This window comes from Pogoniulus pusillus, chromosome 41, assembly GCF_015220805.1.
Source record: "Pogoniulus pusillus isolate bPogPus1 chromosome 41, bPogPus1.pri, whole genome shotgun sequence".
NCBI classification, from domain to species: Eukaryota; Metazoa; Chordata; class Aves; order Piciformes; family Lybiidae; genus Pogoniulus; species Pogoniulus pusillus.
In genome coordinates, this window is record NC_087304.1 from 6,712,076 (window position 1) to 6,730,336 (window position 18,261).

Consider the following 18,261-nt stretch of genomic DNA (forward strand, 5'->3'; position numbering starts at 1 on the left):
CCCCCAGTGCTCCCAGTGCCTCCTGTGCCTCCAGTGCCCACAGTGCCCACAGTGCTCCCAGTGCCCACAGTGCCCCCAGTGCTCCCAGTGCCCCCAGTGCTCCCAGTGCCTCCTGTGCCTCCAGTGCCCCCAGTGCTCCCAGTGCCTCCAGTGCCCACAGTGCCCCCAGTGCTCCCAGTGCTCCCAGTGCCCACAGTGCCCCCAGTGCTCCCAGTGCCTCCAGTGCCCACAGTGTTCCCAGTGCCCCCAGTGCCTCCAGTGCCCACAGTGCTCCCAGTGCCCCCAGTGCCTCCAGTGCTCCCAGTGCCCTCGGTGCCCCCAGTGCCGCCAGTGCAGTGCCCCTATGCAGTGTCCCATTGCCCCAGTGTGTGCCCAGATTCTTCCCCACTGCAGGGCTGTGCCCCTGCCCCGGGCTGGGCAGGGCTGTGCGACAGCAGCGGGGGCACAGTGGCGGCAGCAGGGGGCGCTGTGGGGGCAGACACGGGGTGCGGTGGGGACAGCAGAGGGCACAGTGAGGGCAGCGTGGGGGCAGCAGGGGGCAAAGAGGGGGCAATAGGGAGCACAATGGGGGCAGCAGCGGGCAGAGGGGGGGCAGCAGCGGGCACAGTACCAGAAGGGGTTTGGGTGCCCCAGGGGCTCAGGGGGCACAGCAGCACTGCACTGAGTGCCCAGGGTGGGCTGCAGCCGGAGTGGGTCCCGCAGAGTCTGGGGGGTTCCGGAGGGGTCTTGGGGGGGTCTGAGGGGTCGCAGGGAATCCGGGGGGGTCCGGGGGGGTCCGGGGGGCTCCAGGCAGCCCGGGGGGGTCCGGGGGGGTCCGGGGGGCTCCAGGCAGCCCGAGGCGATCCGGGAGGGCCTGAGGCTCCCGGGGGGGTCCGGGGGGGTCCCATCTCGGTCCCGGTGCCTCGCGCCCTGCGCGCCACGCGCCTCCTGCTAGCCACGCCCACCTCATTAATATGAACGAACCTTCACATGCGCCCGCCCCCTTTCTCCGCCCCGCTCTCCGATTGGCTGCTGACGCCGCCGCTCCCCAGCCGGCCCCGCTCTTGCCTCCGCCCCCTCCCCGCGCCGCCGCCGCAACCGAACTTGGCGGCAGCCCCCGGCCCCGCCTCCCCGCAGGACCACGCCCCCCTCAGCCGGCATCTCCAAAGCCTATTGGCTGCCGCCGCTGCCAATGCTGGCGGCGGGGCGGGGCTGGCAGCAGGCTGCGTTGCGCCGCGGCGCTGCTGGCTGAGGCGGCGGCTCCGCTCCTCCGCCCCTCCGCGCCCCGGCCCCGCCGGCACCGGTGAGGAGCCGCCCGCGCCGCGGGGCCCGGGGAGGGAAGGCGGTCGCGGACTAGCGGCCGGGGGCGGCCCGGCCTGAGGCTGCGGCCTGCCGGAGTCCCCGGCCCGGCCCTGCCCGGGGCCCGCTGCGGCCCGGGCGGCGGGGCCCAGGGGGTGAGGGCCGGCGGGGCTGGGTGAGGGACGACCGAGAAGCGCTCTGAGGGGCCCCGGGACGGGGTGGAGAGGGCGGTGGGGGTGGGGTGAGGGTCCTCAGAGGGTCTTGCAGCTGCAGGTGAAGGAGGTAGGGGTGAGGGCGGCCCTGAGGGCAGAGGCTGGGGGTAAAAAGGGGGCAGGGGCCCGGGGGGGGGGTTGGGTTGGTGGTGAGAGGAGTCCGGGCAGGGGAAGGGGAGGGAGCTGGGGGGCGTGGAGAGGGCGCTGGGGATGGAGGTGGAAGGGTTGGGAGGTCCTGGAGGTGCTGGAGCTGAGGATGGAAGGGTTGGGAGGTGGTGGAGGTGGAAAGGTTGGGAGCTGCTGGGGGTGAGGATGGAGGGGCTGGGAGGGGCTGGGGGTGTGAGGATGGAGGGGCTGGGAGGGGCTGGGGGTGTGAGGATGGAGGGGCTGGGAGGGGCTGGGCTGGGAGCTCCTGGGGATGCCTTAGGGTGGGAGAGGTGAGTTGAGTTGGGGCGCTGGGGCCAGGAGGGTGCTGGGGCGCAGGGCTGGGAGCCCTGGGCAGGTCCGAAGGGAGAAGTGAGGTGGGGTTGGGGCCGAGGGGCCCTGGGGGGTGCTGGAGCTTTTGGTAGAGCAGTGAAGGAGGGAGAGGAGCAGCTGGCAGGGTCTGGTGGGGGGTCCCAGAGGGACCCTCAGAGCACTAGGAGGTGATGTGGGGCTGTGCTGGGCTGTGCTGGGGGGGAGTCTGCAAGGCTTTTGGGGGGTGTTGGGGGGAAGGGGCTGCTGTGATGGAGGTGGGGGGCAGTGGGGGAGCGGGGGGCACCTCCAGCTGCTGGGTGGATGAGGGAAGGAAGGACCCTTGGGGCAGAGGAGGGAAGCAGCCTGGTGCCAGCTGGGAGCCCTGGGAGCTGGGTGGCTGCAGTGGGAGTGGGGCTGGAGCCCCTCTCTGGGGCCAGGAGGAGGCTGTGGGCACCTTCCCCTCGGGGCTGTGCCTAGGGCTGGGTCGGGAGCCAGAGGTTACAGAGGGGGGGGAAGGGGTAGTGGTGGTGGTAGTGATGATGATGGTGGTAGTGATGATGATGATGATGATGGTGGTGGTGGTGGTGATGGTGATGATGATGATGGTGGTGATAGTGATGATGGTGGTGGTGGTGGTGGTGATGATGATGATGGTGGTGGCAGTGGCCAGCCCGTGCTGGGCAGTGCTTTGCAGCCAGCAGGGGCTGGTGTAAGGGAGCTGCAGCTGCTGCAGCTGGAGCTGGAGGCAGGGGAGGCAGGGGAGGCAGGGGAGGCAGGGGTGCTGCAGGCTGAGCTGCCTCCTCCTCCCTTCCCTGGCAAGTGTGGCAGCAGGAGCTGGGTGCTGCCAGGAGCAGCGCTGGGGCTGGATCCCTGAGCCCCTCCAGCAGCGCTGGCCCAGGTGGAGTTGGATTTCCCCTCCAGGCCTGAGCCAGCAGCTGTGGCCTTGCCCCCAGCCCCTCCTGGGGCCTCTGCTGGAGCTGCCTCCTGCCCCCAGCTGCCTTCGGAGGCCTCTGCTGGCAGCCGAGGCAGGAGCTGAGGTTGGGCTTTGGGGGTCTCTGTCTGGTTGCTGCCTGCAGGGGGGCAGAGGAGCTGCAGGTATCTCTGGAGGAGACCTGGGGGCTCTGGGGGGGGCTCTGTCTGGTTGCCTTCTCCTTGCTGCCTCTCCTGGCGCTTGCTGCTCTGGCTGGGGCTCGGGGGGGGGCTTTGGAGCCATCCCATTGTGCGCAGGAACATCAACTTCTGCCTGCTGCTGCTTCGGCTTCCAAGTCAGCCGGGGGAGCACAGAGCGGACTCCGGCAGCAGCTTTGTGCTCCCAGGGCTTCATTTATCATCTCCGCTCCGGAGCCAGGCCGGGGGGGGGAGGAGAGCACCCAGGAGCGGCGCTGGGTCGCTGCGCTCGCAGCAGAGCTGCATTGTCTGGGAGGTGGTTTGGGGCTTTGGTTGTGCTCTGCCATCTGGAGCCGAGCAGGGAGAGGCTCTTTTGTGCGGCCGCGGCCCCCGGGGGGGCTCGGGTGAGTGACAGCAGCGGCAGGGCCCCTGCGCCCCCCCCCAGGCATCCCCCAGGGAGCAGTGAGCTGCTCGGGCCGAAGGTAATGAAGGCTGCTTGGGAGCCTGGGAGGGTGGCAGAGACCTGTGCCCGCGGCCAGCTGGCACCCCCGGGGCCACGAGCCCTGGCACACCTCCGGGCGTGGGCACTGCACCGCCGCCCCCGGCAGCCTGTGCCAGCCCCTGGCCACTCTCGCGGCACAGGAACTGTTCCTCCCCTGGCACAGCTTCAGCTCAGCTCCTCCCAGCCTGTTGCTTGCTCCTCGGGAGCAGGGAACGAACCTCCCTGGGCATCCTCGGGGCCGAGCACAGGAGGGCCTGGGCGGGAGGGGAGCTGAGGGCTGCACTGGAGGGGAGCTGAGGGCTGCACTGGAAGGGAGCTGAGGGCTGCAGTGGAGGGGAGCTGAGGGCTGCAGTGGAGGGGAGCTGAGGGCTGCAGTGGAGGGGAGCTGAGGGCTGCACTGGAAGGGAGCTGAGGGCTGCAGTGGAGGGGAGCTGAGGGCTGCAGTGGAGGGGAGCTGAGGGCTGCAGTGGAGGGGAGCTGAGGGCTGCACTGGAAGGGAGCTGAGGGCTGCACTGGAGGGGAGCTGAGGGCTGCAGTGGAGGGGAGCTGAGGGCTGCAGTGGAGGGGAGCTGAGGGCTGCACTGGAAGGGAGCTGAGGGCTGCACTGGAGGGGAGCTGAGGGCTGCACTGGAGGGGAGCTGAGGGCTGCACTGGAAGGGAGCTGAGGGCTGCAGTGGAGGGGAGCTGAGGGCTGCACTGGAGGGGAGCTGAGGGCTGCACTGGAAGGGAGCTGAGGGCTGCTGTGGAGGGGAGCTGAGGGCTGCAGTGGAGGGGAGCTGAGGGCTGCAGTGGAGGGGAGCTGAGGGCTGCAGTGGAGGGGAGCTGAGGGCTGCAGTGGAGGGGAGCTGAGGGCTGCAGTGGAGGGGAGCTGAGGGCTGCAGTGGAGGGGAGCTGAGGGCTGCACTGGAGGGGAGCTGAGGGCTGCACTGGAGGGGAGCTCAGGGATCACCTGGAGGGCACCTGAGAGCCTCTGCCCCTGCCCAGGCTCAGCTGCAGGCAGCTCAGTGCCTGAGGCTGGGAGAGGTCTCCAGAGGCTCCTGCCCCAAATGCTGCTGCCAGGGAGCCCCAGAATGGGTTGGGCTGGAAGGGAGCTTCGAGCTCAGCCAGTGCCAACCTCCTGCCATGGGGCAGGGGCACCTCTCATCAGCACAGGGGACTCAGGACCTCACCCAGCCTGGCACTGAGCACCTCCAGGGGGGTTGTGGAGCACAGAATGGGATCTTTGCTTCTGTGTTCCACAACCTCCCTGGGCAAAGCTGTGCCAGCCTCTGCCATACCCTCTGCTTCCACCAGGCTGTGGTGGCTCTGCCTCAGGAGGTGTAGCTTTGTCCTCTCCTCATCACACTTCCCCCCCCCCGCCTTCCTGCCTCGTTCCCTTATCTCTGCAGATAACAACTCTGCCCTCCCTCCTCTCCATGCCAGCCTGTGGTGCCCTGAAGCAGAGGGCACCCAGCTGCTGGCTCTGCTTGGTTTAGCGTTGCCCTTTTGGAACACCCCCAACCCGTGCCACCTGTGCCACCCCTGCCAGCACCCCACAACCCCTTCCTTGTCAGGAGAGGCTTCAGGAGCTGTTGGGTAGGTGGCATCGTGGCTGGCCCTGGCACAACTTGGTTCTATTTTAGTCCCTGGGAGGGGGGGGAGAGCTGTGGGCAGTTAAATGCCCTCAGCATGGGCTGGGGTTTGGGTACCAACTGGCACAGGGTTGCCCAGGGGGGTTGTGGAGCACAGGATGGGAGCATAGAGGGTGGGCAGTGGTTGGCACAGCTTTGCCCAGGGCATCTTTGATCCCATTCTATGCTTCTGTGCTCCACAACCCCCCTGGAGGTGCTCAGTGCCAGGCTGGCTGAGGCACTGCAGCTGGTGGAAGCTGTGCCCATGCCAAGGGGAGGGTTGGCACTGCCTGACCTTTCAAGCTCCCTTCCAAGCCAACCTCATTCTGTCTGTCTGGAGGTGGTGGCAGAAAGTTGTGCCCATGGCACCTGGGGCCCAAGGCTGAGCTTGGGCTGGATGAGCTCAGGCAAGGAGGTCCCAGGAGGCTTGGGGAGGTCTGAGAAGGCTTGAGGGGGTCCAAGGAGGGTTAAGAAGGTCCAAAGTGGTACCACTGAGGGTCGAGGAGGTCTAAGGAGGATCCAGAAGGTTCAAAGTGGTCGAAGGAGGTCCCAAGGAATGTTGAGGAGGTCCAAGGAAGTCTAAGGAGGTCCAAGGAGGCTTGAGGAGATCTAAGGAGGTCCAAGAAGGGTTGAAGAGGTCTAAGGAGGGTCCAGAAGGTTCAGGAAGGTCTGAGGAGGTCCAAAGAGGTCCCAAGGAGGGTTGAGGAGACCTGAAGCAGTCCCAAGGAGGATCCAGAAGGTTTAAGGAGGTCCCAAGGAAGGTCGAGGAGGTTCAAAGAGGGTCCAAGAGGTTCAGGAAGGTGTGAGGAGGTCTAAGGAGGTGCAGGGAAGGTTGAGAAGGTCCGAGGAGGTTTAAGGAGGTCCACAACCCCCCTGGGCAAAGCTGTGCCAACCTCTGCCCACTCTGGCAGCAAAGAGATCATTGCTCAGCTCCAACCTAACTCTCCCCTGGGAGGGGGCAGCCTGAGGCCATTTCCTCTCGGGCAGCAAACCCTTCCCAGGGCCAGCAGCAGCTTCCTTCACCTGCTGCTGCTTCTTCCCTGCTGGGTTTCCATCTCCCCTTGCAGCTTCCCCTCCCCCCTCCCCCCTCCCTCTCCCCTCATTTCCATGTGTGGGCTTCTCGATGCCAACCTCCTGGGGTGGAACAAAGCAAGCTGGGAGCTCTGCAGCTCTTCTTCCTCTGCCCTCTCTCCCCTCCCAGCTCTGGCAGGTTTCAGTTCATCACTTCCAGGCTTTGGGGGGGATATTTAATTGGCTTTTTCCCCCCCTCCCCAGGTCTGTTCCCTTCCCCCCTCTCTGCCCTCCCTCTCTCTTGCTGTAGTTTCTCTCTGGAATGGGAATTGAGGAGCCCAGAACTGGGCACAGAGCCTCAGGCCCTTCCCCAGCCTTGAGCATCCTCCCTGCAGGCAGCTGCAGGCAGCAATCAGCTCTGCCCTGAGCCTGCTCTGTGCCAGGCTGCACCCCCCCAGCTCCCTCAGCCTCCCCTCACAGGGCTCTGTGCCCCCTCCCCAGCCTTGCTGCCCTGCTCTGGGCACCTTCCAGCACCTCAACATCTCTCTGCAATGGAGGAGCCCAGAGCTGGGCACAGCACTGCAGGGGTGGCCTGAGCAGTGCTGAGCACAGGGGCACAAGAACCTCCCTTGTCCTGCTGCCCACACTGCTCCTGAGCCAGCCCAGGATGCCATTGGCTCTGCTGCCCACCTGGGCACTGCTGCCTCCTCTGCAGCTCCTCTCTGCCAGCACCCCCAGGGCCCTCTCTGCCTGACTGCTCCCAGCCATTCTGGCCCCGGCCTGGAGCTGCCTCCAGTGCCAGAGCTGGAGTGGGCATGGGGATGGCATCTGCTGTGCAGCTGGAGCCATCTTCAGCCTCCAGTGTGGAACTGCACGGAGCAAAGTGGGCAGAGGTGCCCGGAGTGGGGTTGGAAGGCTCACAGAGGGGGCCCAGGGCCTCTGCCAGCCTGGTGCTGGGCACCTCCAGGGAGGTAGTGGAACACAGAATGGGATCTTTGATCTCTCCACAACCTCCCTGGGCAAACCTGTGCCAGCCTCTGCTCACCCTCCCCCACCACAGTTTCTTCCTCCTCTCCAGGCCATTGTCCCTCCTGCTGCCACTCCCAGCCCCTGTCCCAGGTCCCTCCCCAGCTCCTGCAGCCCCTTCAGGTACTGGCAGGCAGCTCTGAGCTCTCCCTGGAGCCTTCTCCAGGCTTCACTCCCCCAACCCTCCCAGCTTGTGCCCACAGCAGAGCTCCTCCAGCCCTCTCTGCTCACCTCTGTCCCTCCCCAGCTCTCCTGGAACCCTCCAGATGCTCAGGTGCAGCTCTGAGCTCTCCCTGGAGCTTTCTCCACCTCTCCCAGCCTGTCCCTGGAGCTGCAGTCCCTGAGCTGTGTCCCTCAGCCCTCCCTGGGGGGGCACTGGGAGCAGCTTTGTGCCAGGCAGGTCTGGAGGTGTTTCCCCCTGCCCCTGCCCCTCGTTTCAGTGTGAGAGCTTCTGAATCTCCTGCTCCTGAGGAGGAGGAAGGTCTGGAGGGGGCTGAGGCAGGGGGAGGGCAGTGCCTGTGCCTGGCAGAGGGGCAAAGGCCTCTCAGCAGCCTTAGGGTTGGCTGTGGCTGCCTGCAGGAGCTGGGGGAGAGGGGCAGGGAGAGGAGGCTGTGAGGTGCTTCAGCTGCTGGGCTCTGAGCCTGCTGCCAGCAGGGCTGTCCCTGCAGGAGTGCTGGACATGAGCCCTCTCTTCTGTCTGTGCCTTCCAGGATTGCTGCTCCTGGGCCGAGGCAGAGCTCAGCTGCCTGCACTGGAGGAGGTGCTGGGAAGACTCTGACCAAGGTATGGACCTGCCCAGCCCCACAGCACCAACCCTGCCCCCAGAGGTTGTGGCCTGGGCTCTGCACACCAAGGGAGAGCTTCACAGGTGGCAGCAGGTTGGAAGAGACCTTCCAAGGGCATCTTGCAGGCAGCAGAGACAGCTCCAAGCAGCCTCAGGGTGCTCAGGGCCTGACCCAGCCTGGTCCTTGAGCACCTCCAGGGAGGTTGTGGAGATCAAAGATCCCATTCTGTGCTTCTGTGCTCCACAGCCTCCCTGGACAGCCTGTGCCAGCCTCTGCCCACCCTCCCTCACCACAGTTTCTTCCTCCTCTCCCCTCTCCAGGCCATTGTCCCTCCTGCTGCCACTCCCAGCCCCTGTCCCGGGTCCCTCCCCAGCTCTCCTGCAGCCCCTTCAGGCTGCTCTGAGCTCTCCTGGAGCCTTCTGCAGGCTGCACAGTCCCAACTCTGCCAGCCTGTGCCCACAGCAGAGCCTCTGCAGCCCTCTCAGCACCTCGGTGCCCTCCTCTGGACCCTCTCCAGCAGCTCCAGGTCCCTGTGCTGGGTTCCCGGGGCTGGAGGCAGTGCTGCAGGCGAGGGCAGAGCAGAGCAGCAAAATCCCCTCCCTGTGCTGCTGCTCTCCCCAGCCAAACTCTCTCAGCCTGGCTTGCTGCAGCCCTGCAGGAGCCCCTGGCATTTGGGGGGCACCTGTGTGCGGGGGAAGGGCACCTGTGTGCGGGGGAAGGGCACCTGTGCAGGGTGGGGGCACCTGTGCAGGGTGGGGGCATCTCTGCTCTGAAGCAGGCTCCATGCTCCTCCTGCCCCTCCCCCCCCAGCTCAGCTGTTCTCCTGCCCAGCACACACAGAGCTGTGCCCTCCTCCTCCTCTGCCCCACGGTGCCAGCTGGAAAGCTGAAGGCTCCCAGGGGCTGACCCCAAGAACCCCCCCCAGGTGATCCATCCCAAGTGCCCTACCTTAGCAGCAGCTCTTGGCACGGGGGCACCCCCCGGGGCCTCCCTCTCAGCAGGGCAGAGGTCGCAGGGTGGCAGCAGTGGGTCTGGAGGCGATGCCAGCAGCAGCCTGAGCTTCAGCAGCCTCCCACCGCGGGGTGGGGGCTGCCTTGGGTGCCCCCAGGAGGAGGGCACTGAGCTGCTGCCAGCCTGGAGCCTCCCCGGGGCCGCTCTGGAGAGCAGCAGTCCTTGGGACCATCCGAGCTGGCTAATTAGAGTGGCAGCCTCATTAGCAAATGAGCTGGGGGAGCTCGCAGGGAGCTGCTGGTCCTGCCCCCCCCTCCCCTCCCCCCAGCCCCTTGGGCTGCCAAAGCTTCCTCCTGCCTGACAGAAAAAGCAGCTCCGACCTTGGCCCTTCCCTGCTCCTCTCTGCTCCACTTTCTGCTCCTGCTGCCGCCCCCAGGAGGCTTCGTTCCGGCTCGGTGCAGCGAGGCAGAGCCCAGTGGAGAAGTGGTTGGCAGGGAGGGTGGCACAGGGTTTGCCCAGGGAGGTGGTGGAGCACAGGATGGGATCAAAGATCCCTGGGCACACTTGTGTGGGTGGGCACCTTGGGGCTCAGCTTGGCATAAGACACCTCCAGGGTGGTTGTGGAGCACAGAAGCACAGGATGGGATCTGCTGCAGCTGCCTGCAGTGAGCAGCTCCGAACCGCAGAGGTCTCCGTTCAGCCGCGGCAGAGCCTGGCAGGGAGCACTGGGGGCAAGGTGGAAAGCTGCTGCGGTGCCAACTCATCTGCCTGCCTGGAGGAGAGGCTGGCAAGGCTGGCAGAGCTGAACACTTGGAGCCTGAGGGTGCTTAGGGACTCATCCAGCCTGGTCCTGAGCATCTCCAGGGAGGTCGTGGAGCACACAAGCACAGAATGGGATCAAAGCTGTGCCAGCCTCTGCCCACCCTCAGTGCTGGGTGGGCACTTTGGGGCTCAGTCAGCCTGGCATAAGGCACCTCCAGGGGGGTTGTGGAGCACAGAGGCACCGAATGGGATCAAAGATCTGTGCTCCACAACCCCCCTGGGCAAAGCTGTGCCAGCCTCTGCCCACAGTCCTCAGCTCCACTCTCCACCTACCCTTGCTGCCAGGTGGGTGGCACAGCAGATGGCAGCTGCCAGCCTTGCCTTGGGTGTTTGTTGTTTCTGGCTGGGCAGGGAGATTCCTGCTGCCTGGGAGTCACCACCGCAGTCTGGACTGGCTGCCAGGCAGACAGGGGCAGGCAGACAGACAGACAGGCAGGCAGGCAGACAGACAGGCAGGCAGACAGACAGGCAGGCAGGCAGGCAGGCAGGATTCCTCTGCCGTTAGGTCAGCAGCTGCAGGCACCCAGCGGGCAGGGCTCGGGGAGCAGCTGGGCAGAGGTCGGCTGGAGGAGGAGGCTGCTGCGGAGCCTCGGCACGGCCGGAGCCGCCCCAGGCTGCTGCTGAGCTCCTGCTGGGCTCCTGCTGGGCTCCTGCTGGGCTCCTGCTGGGCTCCTGCTGAGCTCCTGCTGGGCTCCTGCTGAGCTCCTGCTGGGCTCCTGCTGGGCTCCTGCTGGGCACCTGCTGGGCACCTGCTGGGCTCCTGCTGGGCTCCTGCTGCTGGGCTCCTGCTGGGCTCCTGCTGGGCTCCTGCTGGGCTCCTGCTGGGCTCCTGCTGGGCTCCTGCTGCTGGGCTCCTCCTGCTGAGCTCCTGCTGGGCTCCTGCTGAGCTCCTGCTGGGCTCCTGCTGCTGAGCTCCTGCTGGGCTCCTGCTGCTGGGCTCCTGCTGGGCTCCTGCTGCTGGGCTCCTCCTGCTGGGCTCCTGCTGGGCTCCTGCTGCTGGGCTCCTGCTGCTGGGCACCTGCTGCTGGGCTCCTGCTGCTGGGCTCCTGCTGAGCTCCTGCTGGGCTCCTGCTGCTGGGCTCCTCCTGCTGGGCTCCTGCTGGGCACCTGCTGCTGGGCTCCTGCTGCTGGGCTCCTGCTGCTGGGCTCCTGCTGGGCTCCTGCTGCTGGGCTCCTGCTGCTGGGCTCCTGCTGCTGGGCTCCTCCTGCTGGGCTTCTGCTGGGCTCCTGCTGCTGGGCTCCTGCTGGGCTCCTGCTGCTGGGCTCCTGCTGCTGGGCTCCTGCTGCTGGGCTCCTGCTGCTGGGCACCTGCTGGGCTCCTGCTGGGCTCCTGCTGCTGGGCTCCTGCTGCTGGGCTCCTGCTGCTGGGCTCCTGCTGGGCACCTGCTGCTGGGCACCTGCTGCTGGGCTCCTGCTGGGCTCCTGCTGCTGGGCTCCTGCTGCTGGGCACCTGCTGGGCTCCTGCTGGGCTCCTGCTGCTGGGCTCCTGCTGGGCTCCTGCTGCTGGGCTCCTGCTGCTGGGCACCTGCTGGGCTCCTGCTGGGCACCTGCTGGGCTCCTGCTGGGCACCTGCTGCAAGGAGGCTGCAAAGGTATTGTTCATCTCCAACTTGAGCCCCCCCTGGGGCAGCCCGAGGACATTTCCTCTCCTCCTGTGCCCTGACCCCAGGCAGCAGAGCTCAGCCCCCCCCCCGGCTGTAGCCTCCCCTCAGGCAGCTGCAGACAGCAGTGAGGTCTCCCTCAGCCTCCTCTGCCCCACACTGCTCCCCCCCAGCTCCCTCCCTGCTCCCCCCCAGCTCCCTCCCTGCTCCCCCCCAGCTCCCTCCCTGCTCCCCCCCAGCTCCCTCCCTGCTCCCCTGAACCACTCAGCAGTAAGGCTTAGCCCTGGGCCTCCTGCTGGCCTCTCCTCGTGGCGTGGGCTCTGCTCCATCCCTTCCCACGGAGGGAGCTTCTCCTGCAGCCTCCTCCTGCCCTCTGCCCTGAGCGTGCTGCAGGAGCTCTGCCTGCCCCCAGCAGTGACCTCAGCCTGCCCCAGCTCCTCTCCACGGAGCTTTGCCCACTCCTGCTGCGAGCTGGTGGCAGGGGGGAGGTGCTGCTGAGTCACTTCTCATTGCCTCTGCTCTGTCTCCTTCCTGCCCTCCCACCAGCTCCACCTGCGCCCCCAGGCCGTGGCCCCGGGGGGCTGCCCCCTGAGCCAGCCTCAGCTCCTCCTCTGCTTGGCCTGGAGAGGAGTCTGGAGGAGAGAAGGCTCCAGGGAGACCTCCTGGCGGCCTTGAGGAGCCCAAAGGTGCTCTGAGTGCAGGCTGAGGGCTGCAGGCAGCAGAGCTCTGCACAGGCAGGACCTGGAGCTGCTGGGCAGGGTCCAGAGGAGCCCACAGAGGTGCTCAGAGAAGCTCTCCCGTGGGGCCAGGCTGAGAGCTTGGGCAGAGGAGGGAAGGCTGCAGGGAGCCCTCCTGGTGGGCTGGCAGGGCTGGAAGGGCAGAGCAGAAAGCTGGGCACAGACCTTTGAGCAGGGCCAGGCCAAGGGGGGGATGGTTTGGGGCTAAGAGAGGGAGACTGAGAGCAGAGAGAAGGGAGAAATGTTTGCCCCTGAGGCTGGGCAGAGCCTGTGCCAGGCTGCCCAGAGAGCTTGGAGCTGCCCCATGGCTGGCAGCACTGCAGGGCAGGTTGGTTGGGGCTGTGCCAGCTGAGTGCAGGGGATTGGTGTAGAGTGAGGGGTGGGCAGAGCCTGGCACAGGGTTGCCCAGGGAGGGTGAGGAGAGGCTGGCACAAGTTTGCCCAGGGAGGTTGTGGGATCTTTGATCCCATTCTGTGCTTCTGTGCTCCACAACCACCCTGGAGGTGTCTTGTGCCAGGCTGACTGAGCCCCAAAGTGCCCACCCAGCACCAACTCCCCAGCCCTGAGGCTCAGACATTCCTCAGCTCCCTTTTGCCTTGAGGATGTTTGGGGCTCCCAGCTGGAATCCCAACACCTCCTCCACTTCCCTTTCCCAGCCAAAGCAGACAAAGCTCCACTCCTTTTTTGGGCCTGGGCAAACCCTCACCCTCTGGCAGAGGAAATCTTCTTTCTGCCTCTTGCTTTCCAGCCCCACTCAGGTTTTGGTTGCTGGGATTCAGCTGGAATTCAGCTGGAATTCAGTTGGGATTTCCCAGATGCCATTTGCTTGGCTCCAGGCAGCTGCAGTTGGCTTAGGAGGAACTCAAATACCTCTTTCTGCCTCCTCCCTCTCTCCAGTCCTGTTGGCAGCTTGGGCAGGAGGAAACCCTTCAGGCTTGGGATGCTCCTGTCTGGAGCACAGAAGCTCCTCCTGGAGTTCTGCTTCCCTTGGGATTGAGGTTTGATGCCAGGCAGAGGATCAGGGAATGCAGTGGGGTTGGCAGGGGCACATCTGGAGGGAGATATTGGCACTGGTTCTTGGTGCCCTCACCCTGGAGGTGCTCAAGGACCAGGCTGGATGAGCAAGCCTGGGGCTGGGGGGAGCTGTCCCTGCCTGTGCCAAGGGGGAGGTTGGCACTGCCTGATCACAAAGCTCCCTCCCAGCCCTCAGTGAATTCACTTCCCACAGCCTCTGCAGCAGCTGCTGGAGGAGGAGGAGGAAGCAAAGCTTCATCCAAGAGACTTCCTTATAAAGCCCTGCTGGGAGTGCTGAGCTCTGCCAACAGGAGTGGCTCCAGCTGCCAGGAATTCCTCTGCCCTGCCCTGCCCTCTCCCTGCAGCTCCCAACCCCTGCCAGGGGCACAGCCCCAGCAGCACCTGCAGGCCTCTGGGCAGCTGCAGAGCAGTGCCAAGGGGCAGGGGTGGTGAGGGTGGCACTGCAGAGCTGCACTCTGGGGGGCAGAAGCTCCAGGCTCAGGCTGTGCTGTTTGGCTGCTGCTTGGTGCCCTCCTGCTCCCGGCCTGGGCACGGTGCCAGCACTGGGTACCCCCAGCAGGTAAGCACAGGAGCTGCTGCTGTGTCCCTGCAGGGGCACCCAGCACAGGCTGAGCTCTCTGCCAAGGCTCCAGATCTGCTTCTCCAGCCTGCCCTTGGCACTCCCAAGTGTTGACTTGGCTGCTGTGCCATGGAGCAGAGCCAGCACCAGCCCCTGGCACTGAGCTGCCCTTCAGCTGGGAGCAGCTTTGGAACCACCTCAAGGACATTTCTCTTTGCCATGGATCCAGTCCCTGGCAGTGCTGGGAGGAGGCCTGGTGCTGATCAGGGCATCCCCAGCACCCATCCTGCCAGCCCAGGAGGGCACCGAAGGGGCTCTGTGGCACTGCCAGAAGGACATCTTCAGCCTGAGGCTGGCACAGGCTGCCCAGGGAGGTGCTGAGCTTTGATCCCATTCTGTGCCTCTGTGCTCCACAGCCTCCCTGGGCAGCTGTGCCAGCCTCTGCCCACCCTCTGTGATCCCAATCTGTGCCTCTGTGCTCCACAGCCTCCCTGGGCAGCCTGTGCCAGCCTCTGCCCACCCTCTGTGATCCCAGTCTGTGCCTCTCTGCTCCACAGAGGCAGTGTCAGAGAAGTGCCCCCCCCAGCAGCATCACCCCACCCACACGGGCTGGGAGAGGAGGAGGAGGAGGAGGAGGAGGAGGAGGAGGAAGGGAACAACCCAGCCCAGAGAGGTCTCTTCTCCCCGCAGTGAAAGGCCAAAGCTGAGTCAGGTTGGACTCAGAGCAGGGCTGGGGGGGAGGGGGTTTGGAGCAGCTGCCCCCCCAAAGGCTTCCTGCAGCCCCCCCCAAGGCTTCCTGCAGCCCCCCCAAAGGCTTCCTGCAGCTCCACACTTTGCTGCTGCTGCTCCTCCAGAGCCTCCTTGGCACCCAAGTGCAGCTCCACTGCCCCCACTCAGCCCTCACCTCGTGGGCAGAGCCTGGCACAGGCTGCCCGAGGGGGGGTAGTGGAGTGCCCATGCCTGCAAGTGCCCAAGAGCCCTGTGCCCATGGAGGGGGCACCTGGGGGCGAGGTGATGCCTCCCTGAGCCAAGCAGCTCTGAATGTCTGCAGGGACAGAGCTTGGGCAGCTGCCCAGGTGCCCCCTGGCCTGTTGTGGCAGCAGGGGGTGGCAGCTGCCAGCGCTGCGGGGCAGGGGAGGAGTTCCCAGGCTGCATTTTCCCTCCCTGCCCCAACCCTTCCCGTGCTGGGCTGCAGGCTGGCAGCGTGCAGCTGGCACCCACTGCACACAGAAGGCAGCTTTGTGCCCAGGCAGCAATTAAGGCCTTTTTCTGGGTGCCAGCCTTGGCAGCAGAGCAGCCTCCTGCTCCTCCTCCTCCTCCTCGGGGGCAGGCCAGAGATGTGCCAGGGCAAGCCCAGGTTCTCAGCACCTTGTGCTGCCCAGTTTCACCCTTGTGATCTGGAGCTGTGCCCAGGGCAGGGTGAGAGGTGCCCAGGGGAGGGTGAGAGGTGCCCAGGAGCCTCCCCAGTGGGCTGGGGGCAGGATGCAGAGCACCAACCCAGAGGCTGTGTGCCCAGTGCTGGGCTCCCTGCATCGAGGATGGTAGGGGCTGGGAGGGAGCTCTGCAGGGCATCCAGTGCCAACCCCTGCCAGGGCAGGGGCACCTAGAGGAGGGCAGCCAGGAACAGCTGCAGGTGGAACTGCAATGGAGCAGAGCTGAAGGCTCCAGCACCTCTCTGGGCAGCTGCTGCAGGCCTCCAGCAGCCTTCACCCACAGAGCTCAGGTGGAGCTGCTGGGGGGCAGCTGTGTGCCCACTGCCCTGGCACTGGGTGGCACGGCAAGGACAGGGCCTGGCTGCTGGGGGCACTGGAGCAGCTCTGCTGGGGCAGGCTGGAGGAGAGCAGCCTGAGGGGGCTCAGCAGGGAGGTCTCCAGGCCCTGCTGGCATCACTTCCAGCAGCTCTCCCCGGGCAGTCGATGCCACAGCAGCCGCCCCCAGCAGTGCCCTCTGCTGCCAGGAGCTGTGCGGGCAGCGGGAGGAGGCTGCGGCAGGGCAGGAGCTGCGCTGGCAGAGGTGGGAGCAGATTTCTGCTGAGTGATGCTCCCCGCGGCGGTGACTCAGCAAAAGGCTTCCTGCAGTCGTCACAGAGAGCAGGAGAGGAGAAGTCAGCCCCGGGCAGGAGCTGGCAGCTGCCCGTGGGCAGGGCTGGGAGGAGCAGAGGTCATGGCCAAGCTCTGAAGGTGCCAGGCAAGGAGTCCTGGCTGCTTGGCTTGGTTGGCAGAGGATGTGCCCAGACCTGGCTGCCTCAGCTGGCATCTGCCCCTGCCCGGGCTCAGCTGCAGGCATCCCAGCATGGTTTAGGCTGGCAGGGAGCTCAGGGATCACCTGGAGGGCACCTGAGAGCCTCTGCCCCTGCCCAGGCTCAGATCCAGCTCAGTGCCCGAGGCTGGGAGAGGTCTCCAGAGGCTCCTACCCCCTGTGCCCACAGCAGCTCCTGCCCCAAATGCTGCTGCCAGGGAGCCCCAGAATGGGTTGGGCTGGAAGGGAGCTTCGAGCTCAGCCAGTGCCAACCTCCTGCCATGGGGCAGGGACACCTCTCAAGGGCCTCACCCAGCCTGGCACTGAGCACCTTCAGGGGTGTTGTGTGCTTTGCCCAGCCCAGTGCCATCCTCCCGGCTTGGTCTTTACCCGGGCAGGGCTGTTGGCATCTGCCAGGGGCAGTGCCAGGTGAGTGACTCACGGAGGGGAGCAGGGGGCAGTGCCCACCAGGCCTGGCCCGCGGCAGCAAGCCCAGGGCTGAGCCTTCCTGCTCCTGCTGGGGCTCTGCTGAGCCTGGGTCTGGTGCCAGCGCTGAGCCAAGCGGTGCCAAGTGCCAGCCTGGCCTGGCAGCCGCCAGGGAGGTGCTTCTGGAGGAGCATTTTGCATCCTCTTGGAGCCTTCCCAGAGCTCTTGGAGCTGGGAGAGGCTGCAGGAGGCACTGCAGCTGCTGGAGCTGCCAGTTCCCAGCCCCCCCGGCCGGTGCCGCTGCGGCTGGGGGCTGGGGAGGAGGAGGAGGAGGCTGGAAGCTGCTGCGGGGCTTGGTGCTGTGACCCCCCCAGCCCCTCTGCCCGGCGGTGGCAGCTGCTGAGGGCAGAGCAGGGCCTGGGTGGGTGGCGAGGTGGTGATGGGGGGGGGCTGGAGGGAGCTGCTGGGCACAGGGCCGGGGAGGGGCTGAGCCCCGGGGGGCGCAGGAGCTGCTCTGGGAGCCAGGCAGGACCCTTCGGTCGCTGCCCTGGGAGCCCTTGGCCGTGGCTGCCGCTGAGGGCACCGTGCCCAGTGCCAACCCCCGGCCCTGTGCCCTCTCCCTGCCCTGCAGGATTCTCGCGGCCAGGAGCCCATGGCCAAGGATGTCAACCACTAACAACACCGCCCAGGCCCGCAAGCTGGTGGAGCAGCTGCGCATCGAGGCTGGCATCGAGCGCATCAAGGTGGGCAGGGCCTCCTCCTCCCCCTCCTCCTCCTCCTCCTCCTCCTCCCCCACTTGCTCTTGTTCCTTCTTTCTCTTCCTTTTTTCTCCTCTTCCTCCTCCTCTTCTTCCTTCTCTTTTTCTTCCTCCTCTTTCTCCTTCACCTCTTTTCTCCTCCTCCTCTTCTTCCTTCTCCTCCTTCTCTTCTTCCTTCTTCTCTCCTTCTCCTCTTCTTTGTCCTCTTTCTTCCTCTCTTCTTCCCCCTTCCTTCTCCTTTTCTTCCTCCTTCTTCCTTCTTGCCTTCATCTTCCTCCTCTTCCTTCTCATTCCTCTTCTTTCTTTTCTTCTTTCTTCCTTCTCCTCTCCATCCTCATCTTCTCCTTCCTCTTCTCCTTTTCCTCTTCCTCCTCATCTTCTCTTTCTCCTCATCTTCTTCCCCCTTCTCCTTTTCCTCTTCCTCTTCTCCTTCCTCCTCTTCTCATTCTCCTTCTCTCCCTTCTTTCTTCCTTCTCTCCTTCCTCCTCTTCCTACTTCTCATCTTCCTCTTTCTCCTCCTTTTCCTCTTCCTCCTCATCTTCTTCCTCCTTCTTTTCCTCTTCCTCTGTTTCTTTCCTCCACCTCTTATTCCTCTCTCTCCTCCTCATCTTCCTCTCTCTCCTCCTCATCTTCCTCTCTCTCCTCCTTGCCTTCTCCCTTTTTCTCCCCCTCCTCCCCCAGCCCTCCCCCCCCCGCTGCGAGCACCTCTCTCACCTCCTTGCTTTGCTCTCTCCCCCTCCCCTCCCTCCCTGCCTGCTCCTCCCCTGCGCAGGTCTCCAAGGCCTCCTCGGAGCTGATGAGTTACTGCGAGCAGCATGCCCGGAGCGACCCCCTGCTGGTTGGGGTCCCTGCCTCTGAGAACCCCTTCAAGGACAAAAAGCCTTGCACCATCCTATAGCTGCCCTGCGCCCCCCGCGGCGCCCCCCGCCCCTGCAGCCCCCCAGCTCCCCGCCCCCGCCCCCCCGGGAGAAGCCCCGACCGATAATTAATCATCATCAAGAGTTAATCGGGGGTGGGGGGAGGGGGAGGGAAGCCCCAGAGTGGTCCCCAGGCCTGAGGGAGGAAATTCCAATTCCCTCGGTGGAGTTCAAGGGTTGGAGCCCAAAACCCGAAGTGAGGGGGGGGGAGGTTGGGGGTGAGGAGTGAGGA

At 65.6% G+C, this 18,261-nt stretch overlaps 1 protein-coding gene across 3 annotated transcripts; it reads left to right on the plus strand.

Annotated features, from left to right (window-relative positions):
• The first annotated feature begins 1,176 nt into the window (after positions 1–1,176).
• Positions 1,177–18,261, plus strand: GNG7 (G protein subunit gamma 7). 3 transcript variants are annotated; one of them, XM_064174769.1, is made up of 4 exons: positions 1,177–1,282; positions 7,913–7,985; positions 16,987–17,098; positions 17,885–18,259. In XM_064174769.1, exons 3-4 carry the CDS (start codon positions 17,018–17,020, stop codon positions 18,008–18,010), a joined length of 207 nt encoding a protein of 68 aa, XP_064030839.1. In that variant the 5' UTR covers positions 1,177–1,282; positions 7,913–7,985; positions 16,987–17,017; the 3' UTR covers positions 18,011–18,259. The 3 variants fall into 3 exon arrangements, with proteins under 3 accessions (XP_064030839.1, XP_064030840.1, XP_064030841.1); XM_064174770.1 differs by lacking the exon at positions 7,913–7,985 and having other exon boundaries at positions 1,178–1,282; positions 17,885–18,261; XM_064174771.1 differs by lacking the exons at positions 1,177–1,282; positions 7,913–7,985 and adding an exon at positions 14,322–14,403 and having other exon boundaries at positions 17,885–18,261.

What these genes read in the sequence shown, in the direction of transcription:
- GNG7 (XM_064174769.1), top strand. Translation starts at nt 17,018, where the DNA reads ATGTCAACCACTAACAACACCGCCCAGGCCCGCAAGCTGGTGGAGCAG. An exon ending in CTGGCATCGAGCGCATCAAG is followed by an intron (nt 17,099 to 17,884) that starts GTGGGCAGGGCC and finishes TCCCCTGCGCAG; the next exon opens with GTCTCCAAGGCCTCCTCGGA.